Source organism: Thermobia domestica, chromosome 9, assembly GCF_964235325.1.
Source record: "Thermobia domestica chromosome 9, izTheDome1.hap1.1, whole genome shotgun sequence".
In the NCBI taxonomy this organism is placed as follows: Eukaryota; Metazoa; Arthropoda; class Insecta; order Zygentoma; family Lepismatidae; genus Thermobia; species Thermobia domestica.
The window spans coordinates 90,827,103-90,840,330 of NC_137462.1; the positions used below are offsets into that span (position 1 = coordinate 90,827,103).

Below are 13,228 nucleotides of genomic sequence, written 5' to 3' on the forward strand. Positions count from 1 at the left end.
ATTTGACACTAACATCAGTCGATATAGATTATTTATTACGTGTCATCCCTTCCCACCCTCGCTCCTCTCACCACCCCAGCCAAGGGTTAAACTTAGACTTCAGAGGCATAGGTAGTTTCACTATGCATCCCAGCGACTCTGAAAACTATGGGTTCGACACTAAATATCAATCATTTTTGCGTATTTTTATTTGAAACCTCTTCCTCTACAACCCGTAAGGGTGCTAGTGGTACGTTTACACTATACAGTATACGTTTCCAAATTGTAAGACATTTGTGTATCAAGTATGGTTGTAATTGCTTCAGATTAAGCTGGAACATACAAACTCTTCCTGCCGTTTTAGTACTATTAAAATAGCATTGTTTTCTCCTTCCACCCATCCCTCTGAAGAAAGGGGGTTGGGTAGGAATGATTAACCACGACAATATTTATTGTCTGGTAATGAATTCTTAAGCATATTAATCAAAATTGGTTCTGTAGTTTAGGAGATGTAAAACGTACAGATTTATATTAACTTTGATTTCATGTTTGTTACCCATTTATCTGAAACTTTTTAACTATAGTTTAGAAGGTTTCAGAGTGAAATTTCAGCTTGGTAAACAAAATATTTGAATTTAGCGTGGTCTAATTATGTTTAAAAAAAAAAACTATTTACCTGTTTTTCATAAAAAATGCCTCCTGATCGATTAATATGCATCTTGGCACCACTGACATCTTTGATAATTGGCACCAGTCTACAGGCCCTGTTTCCCAGAATGGTCCCAAATTGTCATGAAATCTAGGTCATGGAATCACGAACTTTGTAACGATGGGATTACAATTATACAAGTGGTATCTGATATGACTTTGATACGATATACACTTATTATTACTACATTTTAACATACATATATAATCTAAAATTCTGTTGATCGTAGAACTAACGTACACAAAAATACTTTTAAAATATCATTGATACTTTTTCCTCAGTTTTATATCTTTTATTAATTATCAATTTTGTTTGAAAACAGTAACTTTTCATGTTAATCGATTAATTTTATCCATATTACATTTTATATTAACTTCCACAACTTGAGACAATTCTTCTCATTGCATAATACTGAAAATTAGTTCTGATTTGACTGGAAATCATTATCAGTTCTATTCGTGACTGTCTTCTGACATTAAAAAATTATTTTTTTCTTCGTTATTTTTTCCTACTGTGGTAAAAAGTATGATGAAATACTCACTATTCGTTTATCTTGATCGAAAGCAATTTTGATGCTTTGAGTGATAGGGAAATTGTCGCCATCTTTCTTCTATCACTCTTCAGTAAACTAAATAATGCCCTGCTTACATATATATACGTATAACTCTGAAGCAGTTAATATATGGAAGAATAAAATTACTTAAAATCTTCAGACTATCAGAAAACCTTTATTTTACAAACTCAGATCAGTCAGTTAGGTAATCGAACAAATTTTTTCTGTGCGTATGCACTCCTTATTCACAATATTATGAAAATAAAAAAATGAAAAACTTGAGGCTTTATCTATTAACAGTGGGTCAAACAGAGAACAGACACATCTTCAGATTGTTTATATTTAATTGTGGTAGAAACAAGGAGAGACCTGCTGCATTTTTAGACTTTCAGATGATGAGAATAGGAATAGTTTATTTATGCAATGACGCAAACTCTGTTACTTGTCGAATCAGTTATTGATTCCCACGTGTATTGTATTATTTTGAACGATGTGCTTTCATAGGTGATGCACTAGAATAAAGACCTTACATCGGTTCAGTTGGCATGAGGAAACCGTATTTACAGTCCCTTAATTGAGATGTGATTCATGTTACCTTCTTGTAAACTTTTCTCCACATTATTATAAATTTTACAACGTATTACAAAATATAATTATTTTAGAGGTTGTAATTCTGTCTATCGAATTATTCAAAATTAAGTTATAAATGTTTAACTTCCTTCGTTAGTGTTATTGTTTTTTAGTTGTGATGCCGAGGGAATATCACATGTTATAACAGTAAGAAATATCCTCTTAAACACGATGTTACACAACGCTCTTAGACAGATGCAGTACAGGCACTGGACAAAATATGAACACCCAGCTGTGAACAGGTCTGTAGTCGCCTTTGTGATAAATCTACAATACTCAACATAGACGTACGCCACTTAGTGACGAGAAAGGCGAAGATATCAGTCTGTCATCAGCTGGTGTATGGGTTGCATGTAATCATTCTGCTATCCGTCAAATGTGGTTATGTTAGACCTTTCGGACTTCGTCAGAGGGATGATCGTAAGTGGTCATCTCGCTGGAGCTTCTGTGACGAAAACAGACATACTTGTTGTCATAGCGAGGAGCATAGTATCAACTGTTATGACAGCCTTTAGGCAACAGGAAGTCATCATCGGCTAAGCAGAACAATCGGCGACCGGGATCGATGTGTGTTAAAGCGAATAGTGGTTCTAAAGCACAAGACAGCAGTGTCCCAGATAACCGCCGAAATAAACAACCACCTCCAGGACCTGTATCAACCAAAACCATTCAAAGAAAACTGCACGCTGCGAACATGTATGTCAGGGTTGCCATCCTCAAACCGTTGGTAACTCCACGCAATGCAGTAAAGTGTAAGAGTGATTCCTAGGGCACAAAAATTGGACACAATAGCATTGGGAACGTGTGATATGGTTGGACGATCTTTAACGTTATTTCTACCACAGGACAGGTTTGTGTGGAAAACTCCTGCAAAAACATTTAATGTTAATTGCATAGTGCCTTCTGTGTACATGAAGGGGGCTCTATGATGGTTTGGGGGGGGGGGGAGCGATATCATGGCATGACGTTGAGCCACTGGTCGTCCTGCGTGGGAGGATCGACGAATAGCACTAATGCAGCATCCTGAGCGATCATTTCCATGCTATGACCCAGACAGTGTTTCCTGATTAATAATATGCTCCCAGTTGCAAGATTACAGCGCCCCAATACACTGCTGGGTGCATTGATGCCTGGTTTGATGAGCACGAGGATGAGGTAAAAAAAAAAATCATCTGGTGTCCTCAGTTCCCAGATCTTAACATTATTATTTTGGAGGACAAAGTGGTGATCGGTTTCCACGTGCAGTGACACTTTGGAAACTTGAGACCGTTGTTTTGCACGAGGAATGGCTACATACATACTGTACAGTACAAGACCTGTACTGTTGCAACACATTTAGAGATCTCTTGCCCCAACCACTGCTCATTTACCCCCACACAACCCTCGGCTGATCTTAGGCAGCACGAGCGATGTCATTTTCTTTAATGTTGCCGTACTTCCGTAACACTTGTATAAACCTTATTGAAAATCAACATTTTTAAAAACAGCAGTGAATGGAAGATGAAATAAAGGGACAACAGAGTAATTTTTTTTTGTGTGTGTGTGTTATCGCACAGGTGTTCATTTTTGTGCTCAATATATATATTTGTCCAATACTTATATCTACTGATGTAGCAACAGCATATTCAAGCGGTGGCATTTCTTAATTTTCACTTACTCAACTGCTACGTGTGTATTAGTTACTAAGTTGTTGATATGATAATCAGATATTTTTACAGTAAATAAAACAATAATTGCATATTTGTTGAATCTTGTTTACTTAGCGGCTTTTGAAAACTCACACAGGTCTTAAATAACCTCAGCCCTTGTGGTATTTTAATATATTTGGCCTTTTCAAATTGACCTTACTACTTTTAACACTCTTCTTCTGTCTGCTCTTGGTCCTTATTAATAAGCATTAATTAACCGATCGATTGATTGATCGTTGTTGAATAATCATTTTCAGCGTCAAGGCTATGCAAGACTGAAACTAATGCTTAAAGTGGGGTTTTAATCACTACGCGGATTTGGATCCTGGGTAATTTCACCGGATACTACAGAAAGCACTCGTCTTAGCCATTTACCTCCGAATCGGAAATTAGGGTCATTATTATCTGCGATGAATCTAACTGATCTTACATTTAGTGTCAACAATTCATTTAAGTAGAAAACTGTAATCGTACATTACATTGTTTCTTAAAATAATGCTTTTCTACTCTTTCTAAATTAAACATTGAAATGCTCCACTCTCAGTCCTTCCGGTTGAAGTAAAAAGGGTGTTTCGTATGTTCTAAATTGATTGTTTTCAGGTTTGGATACTGATGTAGACACTCTTACAGTTAAAACAGTTACCCTTTGCTTTTCTATCTGGTGTACATCAACTTAACATATAATGCAACCATTTAAGAAATAGCATATAAATATCTATATAGTGTTTTAATTCAGGATTATTCATTATCTTTTTAACAGCTCTCTTGTTTCCAAACTAAATAATATTACATCCATATTCATCATATATCATCATCATATTATTCACTTATATTTACATTCAGTTCTATTATTTTATCATTAATATTATTATTATTATAACGTATAATTCGTAGAGGCTGTCAAGGTAAAACTTCAAATTATCTTTCTTTCTTTCTTTCTTTCTCTCTCTCTCTTTCTTTATCTCTCTCTCTCTCTCTCTCTCTATATATATATATATATATATATATACATTAAATTGCACATTATTTTGTTTGATTACTGGTTATCTACATTTATATCTCACATATTTTAGAGATTCATATTATATATAAATACTTTACCAAATTAAATCACAACACTATCTTCTTTAACACTCCATTTTGACTTTCTACAATATATAGTTTGTTTATTGATTTCGATTCAAAAAAGTTTGCACATTTTAAAATTTAGATCTTACGGTGCGGACCAAAATCCATATTACATATAGTATAATGCGCTATAGTACAGGCAGGGTGCGAATTGGCGGGGGGGATGCCAGGGATTTCCCCCCCTGACAAAAATCTTTCCCACCCTGGAGAAGAAAAATTTTATCCCTGGCAGGGATAACTTTTTCCCCCTCTGGAGTATTTTTAAGTGGACATAAAGATAAGTAGGTCTTCTTTGCGTAGCTAACCTAAATATTACTTGAGTGAAAATTTATGAAAGATCTCACATCTCAACTGTTTTGTACTTGTTAGTATATATATATATATATATATATATATATATATATATATATATATATATATATATATATATATATATATATATATATATATATATGGGGGGAGGACTGGGTGCGCATATGGGTGAAATTCATCCCCCCCTGGGAAAATTTTTCAATTCGCACACTGAGTACAGGTCTATAATACTGGCGCATTACAGCATTCTCATTTCTTAAGCTTCAAAACTGATATTTTTCGACCAAAATAATAATCATTTTAGCTTTAAAAAATGGAAGTAGTTGGGGGTTTGGACATTTAAAAGAATTTAGTTTCTTTTCAATTATTTTGTTTGTTGCATTTCTCTTCGTCGAGTTTGCTAACCGTACTTAGTAAATGGTTCTTTGCAAAATGTACTATAAAGAAAAAAAAGTAAGTATATTGGCAGTCATGTGTGTGTGTGTGTGTGTGTGTGTGTATGTGTGACTCGTTAGCTTTCTTCCTATTAATTCCTTGTATTGGTACACTTAAGATCCAGTTAACATGAATAGTAATGATAGAAAAAATCTTAAGTGATAGCATGAAGAAATCTTTTTCAATCAAAAGTGTTATATGTTGTGACGTTTTACGGTACAGTTCTATCTGCGTGTTATATCTTAGGGAACTTCGAAAGAATGTGTATATTCTAGATATAACTTTACTTGATAGATATTCTATATGTTAATGACACATGAAGTAATATTGCTTGTATTTCTTTGTTTTAGGAACATGCCTTTGAGTCTAGTCAGAAGTACAAAGAGGGCAAATACATCATCGAGCTGGCCCACATGATAAAAGAGAATGGGTGGGATTGAGAATTGCTGTGACCCCACACATCCAGATGATCTCGGGAGGACTGAGGGCAAACCTTTGAGATTGATGATGAGCATGGTGCGGCCTGGCCAGAGGAGGATGAGGAAGCGTAAGCGGTGCGGCAGTCGGTGGTCATCGTGGAAAAGAGACGAACACATCGTCTGGCAAAGTGGTGTTTGGAGTGAAGCTTTTCTCTCGCTTTCGTGATGGATCTTCATAACGAAATGTGGATGTGTGTGTGGTTACATTACATAGTTTTATCTCATGCAAATTCTGTGATGGACATATATTAATTAAGAAAATATTGAACTGCATGCCAGCAGTTTTTATTTCATAAACTATTATGAAACCGATGTTTTTACAGAAAACAAAATACAAAACTAAATAGGGAACCCAAAAAGGGGAGAGAAGTGTGAGGACATTTTATGTTTTATGAAACAGATCAAGAAAGGTGGAAACATTTTAAAAAGTGGTTGCAGGAGACATCCAAGGGGGTTAGAAAACAAAATAGAAACAATATTATTTGCAGGCATTTTAAGCCATGACACTAGTTCTGCTATTGGACAGACTACTTCCAGATAATGTGATAAGCAAAAAGTTGCTAACTTTGTGAACTAGTTCAGAAAAAAATTTCAACATGTTGTACCAACAGAGTAATATAATGATAAAAAAAAAAAGTAATAAAACTAAATCAAGTGTATGTGCAGAGGATATTCCAGAACCAGACAATAGTTTAAAAGAAAAGAAAAAAAAAACATAAAAATTGAAAGAGACAGTATTGCACTACATTGTTGAGCTTGTTGCTGCATACACTCTAGATAGAAGAAAGTTTGTGAAATGTTGGAAAGAGTTTAATTTAAAAGTTTATGGTGATGTTATAATTCTGGAAATTAATGTTGAAATGAGGTAGAAAGAAAGAAATATGTTTGTGGAAAGCACACACTTAATAAGAGGAAAATTGTATGTTTTGTTAACGTCTACAAATAGGAACTTTGTATGATTATATAGAAGGAGTGCCGTGAAGAGTAAATCAGTTATGTTGTTTATCATATGTACTTACAACAGTGTGCCAATTGTAATCTTACTTCAGCTGCAGGTCATAACTGGTAGTAATATGGAAGAAAATAAACACGGAAATAAAGCACGTGATATGTTTTCAGTGTCAAATGCTTTGAGTTTTGGATGTCTGGGAGGAAATGTATTGGTTTCTGTCGTGTACTTGTCCTTTTGAAATGTGAATCGTCATGTATTTGGTTGGTAACTGAACCTGCAGTGTTGGTCATAAAGAAAAGAGTCCAGACTATGCTTGTTGTTTTAGAATCTTATTCGAAGGGGAAAAAAATGATTTTTTTAGTCGTTTATAACCGATTAAACGAAATTTATTATTGGTATTTTTTTTTTCTTTGCATGCCATACTTGTTCTTCTAGGAATTGTCAAAATTAAAAATAATTTCAAAAGTTTCATGTTATCATCATAACTATCCCTTTTTATGGTGAATAGCTTACTCCTTTATTTTAAAGTGAAAAGTAACTGATTTAGTTTTTACTTTTATGAATGTGGTATGGTTCAATAATTTGTTCTAGTTCCATGAATGAGAATGGTTTTATTTGATGTGATAGGTGACTGAGTTATTATTATTATTCTTTTTACAACAGAATTGGAATCATCACTGCACAGATTTAAAAAAAAAAAAAAAAAAAATCTCTGCCCATTTTGCACCGATTTTTTTATGTTTGTGCTTCCTAAATTCATGTACTTCAATGATGAAGAAGCTCATAGGAACTGTACTTAAAATTATTTGAAAAGAAATACGAAGATAGTCTTAAGGTTATTTAATTTTTTTTTTAAATGGCAGCTTAGATGAAATCTTGTTTTGTTGTAAAAAGAGAGCCAGAGCTATGGGCGACCCAATCTAGTCTTTCATTCTGTACATTTGATTTATTATTTCCTTCCTTTTTTATATATATGTGTGTAATGTCTTTGCTTACTCAACATTTATATTTTTTGTTTCGTATTTTTTTTTTAAATAAAAAGCATAAATCCTATAGCTTAGTCGTGTATATTAGAATGAAATTTTCGTGCTGTTATTCATTATACAAAAAGGGACGACCGTGCTATAATATTTACATACATACAATCATTATTTAAGAACATAATAATAGTAAAATATAAATAAGCTGTGTGCTTTTGAATTATCACTTAATTTGAAGCAGATGTGTTGGTGTGTATGATTTATATATTCTTTTTGTTTTCAAGTAAATTAAGGAGTAAATGCTATACTAAATTTTTTGTTAGTAATTTTAGGATCAGGTAAATTGTCATGGTATTTAAGACTGCACCGTGTTGGGGAAAGATGATCGTCCACACTTTTCTTTAGAGTAATTTTCTTTCTAATTTTTATTTTTTTATTGCATTAGTGAAGTGAAAAAATAGTGATCTTCTCTTTAAAGTGTAGAGTGGATGATATCTTTTATTACTATCATATTATTATTGTACTAAGATTATAAGTATTAGGATTCAGCCTCGATTTTGCTACGGTTAGAAAGAAAAAATGCAGGAGTATATTTTTTGTTATTATCAAAAATGCAGAAGCTGGTGCCTGGAAAGTGTCTGATGAAAGAAAAAGATGCATATATCTGTTCACACGTATAGTCACGGACACAGTTCATTGTTATATTACAGTGGACCAATTGTAGATGAAAATAAAGATGATATATAAAATAATATACAGTGATTACCTTCATTTGCTATTGTTGTTGTTGTTGTTGTTGATTAGAAACAACTCTTGCTCCTGCATTTCTGTTTTATTCTGTCCTATTTTATGTCCAAACCGAAAATAAAATATTTTTAAGGAGCAGTGTAATAACATTGATTTATTTTAGCTATAAAAAAATCAATATTATGTTCACGAAGGTTTTTTAATGTACTAGTTGAAAAGATTGCAGATTGCAAGATGAGAACTTTTCGCTTTGTTTTGTTAAATTTGTTTTAATTATTGTTTTTTCTATCTAAATGCATACAAACACCAATGAGATGTTCTTTAAAGTTTGTAAAAGTGGGTTTCAGTGCACTTTATTTTTCCCACGACAATATTGTTGACAGTTTTAAAACTCCTTGCGTGTTCCGATATACTAAAACAATAGTGGATACATTGCATTTCGATTGAGATTTAAACAAATAACTATATTTTCAAGCTTTGGTACTGAAGAGCCATAATAAAAATTTAATTTAAGAAATAGACATACAATATTGTGGGTATAGACTAGCACAGTACAATTAAAAATAATACAAATTGTTCATATACTATAATTAGTTTGATATTTTTAACTTAAAAAAAAAAAAAGTGATATACGATTGCCCGACTTCGTAACATATTCCCAAATTAATGTAATGAACAGTTATGTTATAATAGTGAATTCGCTCAGACAAATATTTCCTCCCGAATATACAGTTTTAGTTTTCTACAAATTAAGAATAAAATGGTCTAAGACATGAAGCAGTTTCATTCATTGATCAGTTAATCCATTGTACTTTTAAATGCGACTGTACAGATTACGGCTTTTTCAGAAAAGATTTTTAATTTTTTTTATGGCTTAAGGTCAGAACTGTGCCTAAAATAGTTCAAAAGAATTAAGAAAAATATTTAAAATTTTAAGTGCATATTCAGTTGGTTTTTAATGTGAATGATCTGGTTGGATAAGAATATTTATAACAATCTACATGCTCTAAAGGAATGGGACTTAAAGAAAAATGCAAAAAGTATTTAATTTGGTGGATTCTAGTGCAACTTTTGAATATCACTATTAGTCCATGTGCTATCTTGATTCAAAGTGTAAAATATCCACAATCCAGGGAATGTTATAGTCGTGTAAAAATATTGCTTTACTGTCAGCAGGAATTTATATTTGTACATTGACCTGAGAAAGAGATTTTTTTTTTTTTTTAAGTGCATTGTTACCAGTATAAAATGTATGTTGCGTCAAAGTTGAAATAAATGGAAGGTAAGATAGATAACTGAAATAGTTTAAAATGAAGGTTTCGATAATCTGTCATGTGTTTGTATGTAGTATGGATTTCGATTAATTCATTGTATTTTCTTACTTTTGATCTTTATGTACCACAATTTAGTTAAGTATCGTTACAAATTGGTTTATAAACACACACAAAAAAGCGTTAACTTGATTTAGTTTTCCTATGTAAACATGTAATAATAATTATTACTATTATCATTATTATTACTATTATTATTATTATTATTATTGATATATAGATACATATATATTTATATGTATGTGTGTGGGTTTTGATAAGTAGCTGTCGATACGAAGGTAGGAGTGTAATGTTTTCCAATGTAGTAAATTATATGTGATGGGTTGCTTTTTTTTCCTGGTAAAAACAATAGCCAGTATAATTTGGAAGTTAGCAGAAACATTGCTCAGTTGTTAAGCAAAGAGAAGTGAATATATGGCACCGAACTACTTACGTCTTTTAAGGAAAAATTTTCATCATTCACTGCTTTTTTTCATTGTACATACTGATCATCATACGAAAATTATTTTTTTTATGCACACAGTTTAAATAATTTTTTCCTTTTTTTGTAAGTAAATGACATTGATGCTAAATATGAGTTTTTTTCTGATTTTTTTTCTTTTTACGTTTTATTCCTTTAATTTTACCTTTTCATATAACTTTTTATCTTTGAGATCTCTCCTGTTGATGGTACATATACTTGAGTGACACTCATGCATTTCGAATATTCGTAACAAACATTGTAATTTATGCAGAAAACTTCTACAAGTCATTCAACGCATGATTTGTATTCCCGAAGTACTGCATTGTGTGTTATGCAGCACAACACGAAAATTTTGTTCTAGCGCAAAGAACACCATATTACACCACCATAGATTACAGATGAAAGAGCAACATTGTTTCTTCCAGGCATAGTTCCGAAGGAGCTTTGTTAACCCAGAACTAAGATAAGTTTAATTGCGATTGCATGTCATTTTTGTTGAGGGCACTCCCTTTAATAAACAAGTCTTCGTGCAGTCCCCTCATATTTTGAGATTCTGAACATCTGGACAAAATTTTCTGATAGAAAGCCTGAAATCAGTAGGTTTGTTACTACAGCGTTTTATCATTTGTATGGGTGAGCTGATTGATTATTCAGTTGCTGAACATCGATGTTTATTTATTTATTTATTTTTTTTTCCTGTTTTATAACTAAAATAAGTTTTCTTTTAACTCGAATTTCTCATTGCTGATGAATTTTAAGTATATTGAAATGTGCTTTTGTAGAGGTCGGAAGTGGTTTCTATAGCTTAATTATCAGGACATTTTCATATAAATACATTCATTTAATGTATATTGCCCAAGGTAAATAATAGTATTTTATCATTATTTGTTACGCGCAATTGTTATGCCTATGGACTAATGGAAAGAATGAATAATAATGATAAATTGATATATAGTCTCTAAACTAAACTTGTATTTATCAGAAGAACCCAAACTGCAACTTTTACTCTGAATCTTCCTGTAAAGAGTTCTTGCGATCCTCAGGACGAATCGTTTCAGCAAAATTAGCATTCCTAGACGAATTACATCAGTGTTTTTAATCTGTATATGTATACAATGACTTTTTCACTTTCAGAAGTAATATTTTAAAGGTATTGTCTCTGTATCAGTGTACATCTCCGACGTCCTGTGAGCAGACTTGTATCCTCTAAATGAAGAGATTTAATCGTGAATGAAACATTAATTTGAAGTAGCATATGTTCATATTAAACATACTTGACTTAACAAAAATTACTAATTTTAAAAATTATGTTCTTAAAAGTTTAGGACTCACCATAAAGGCACAAGTAACTGTATAGGGTAATAGTTAATAACAGTGATGTAGCTCGTGTAGCAACGTTAATTTTGATGAAACGTTCACTATGAGATTTGCAGTCTGGGTGTTTTTGGTGAGTACAATTTTAGTTCAGTCGTTAAAATGTATCCTATCAAATCATTTAGGAATTAATATATAGTTGGTTCTCAGAAAACTGAAAACAATTGCACATACTGGAAAAGCTAGCAACATTGATTGAAAACGCCAAAATAATTGCAATGGGAGCAAATGTTCTGCTTATTCATCACTGATCTAAAAACAGTCTTACCAAATATATATATATATTGAACATTGACTGGTAGAAATAATCATAAAGTGCGAAAGTAATGGTGATTTTGGAAAAAAAACACGTAATTTGAATTGTTGAATCCAAATCCAAGTAATTCGGGGTTTATCAATATTAAAACAATTTATCAATCAGACAAGAATTATAAGGGTAAGACTGAGTATGAGGGGACGTTGAAATACACCAGTGAAGAGCAACAATTAAGATTGACGAGTGAATACTGAGTAGTATCTTTCCATCTATACATTAGTGTGTGTATTTGGTTGCACAAGCAAGAAGTGCCATTTTTTTTTCTTTCCTGTTATAATTCGGGAATTCGGTTCGACTTGTAGGTAGAAGTAATATATGATCCTAATGCTAATGTCAGTAAATTCCAAACAAATTTACCAATTGTAGTGCAGAATTACGTTCTCTTCACATCAAAGGGAACTTCGCTGAAACGTAAACTTATATACTGACTGTTCTGGGCTTTATGAAAGAAGCGCAATATATAATATACACCCAATGGAATGATTTGGACATTATTTATTTATAGTTTGTGTCTTGTTAGGTTCGTTTAAGTTTATTATGTCCTCAGAATTGAGGTATTGCTAGGTGTGGACCTACAACTTCTGCCCGGGATTCGGACTTAGATCTGCAGCGAAAGCAGAACACCAACCAAGGGGATAGCTGTTCTTTGCATGTATCGTATGGAAAGAAAACGGAATTATCACGAAAGTGTCACGACATAAAAGCGATGTACAATATATCAACACTGTTAACACTTACGGTGATGTATTTTACGCAACTGTTATTGGTCGTTGTGCCATTGCTATTTTGACGTGCAATCTATTGCGAAACTGAAGAAAAATAACATAGTTTGATATATATAAAGAGACTAGTTAATGCATTATAGTTCCATAATTGTCAAACTCTTACAGGATGGTAAAATTCAGATATTTTTCGTTTATTTAAACTGAGGATTTCATTAGATTTGTTCGTGACAGCTTTTTCAGCTTCTTCAATCTTAAATAGCACACACAACAGTTCTGTATCCAACACACAAAATAGTCTTTCAGTCACCAGCAAAAATAAGTAAACACATGTTGTGTTCTTTTGTCAATAACGGATTGCCCAATTGGAATATGGATTTTAGTAAGTTCTTTCGACGTCAAAGTAAAATTTAATTAAAATTTATAAACT

The 13,228-nt window shown here is 32.5% G+C and overlaps 1 protein-coding gene across 2 annotated transcripts in view; it reads left to right on the forward strand.

The window, feature by feature from the left end:
- The window catches only part of Ypel (Yippee-like), a 346,511-nt gene extending 336,706 nt beyond the window's left edge, over positions 1 to 9,805 (forward strand). For both annotated transcript variants that reach the window (XM_081771537.1, XM_081771539.1), the window contains one exon: positions 5,785 to 9,805. In XM_081771537.1, the coding sequence (XP_081627663.1) occupies positions 5,785 to 5,874 (90 nt within the window). In that variant the 3' untranslated portion in view covers positions 5,875 to 9,805. The remainder of the gene's footprint in view (positions 1 to 5,784) is intronic.
- Positions 9,806 to 13,228: the final 3,423 nt, after the last annotated feature.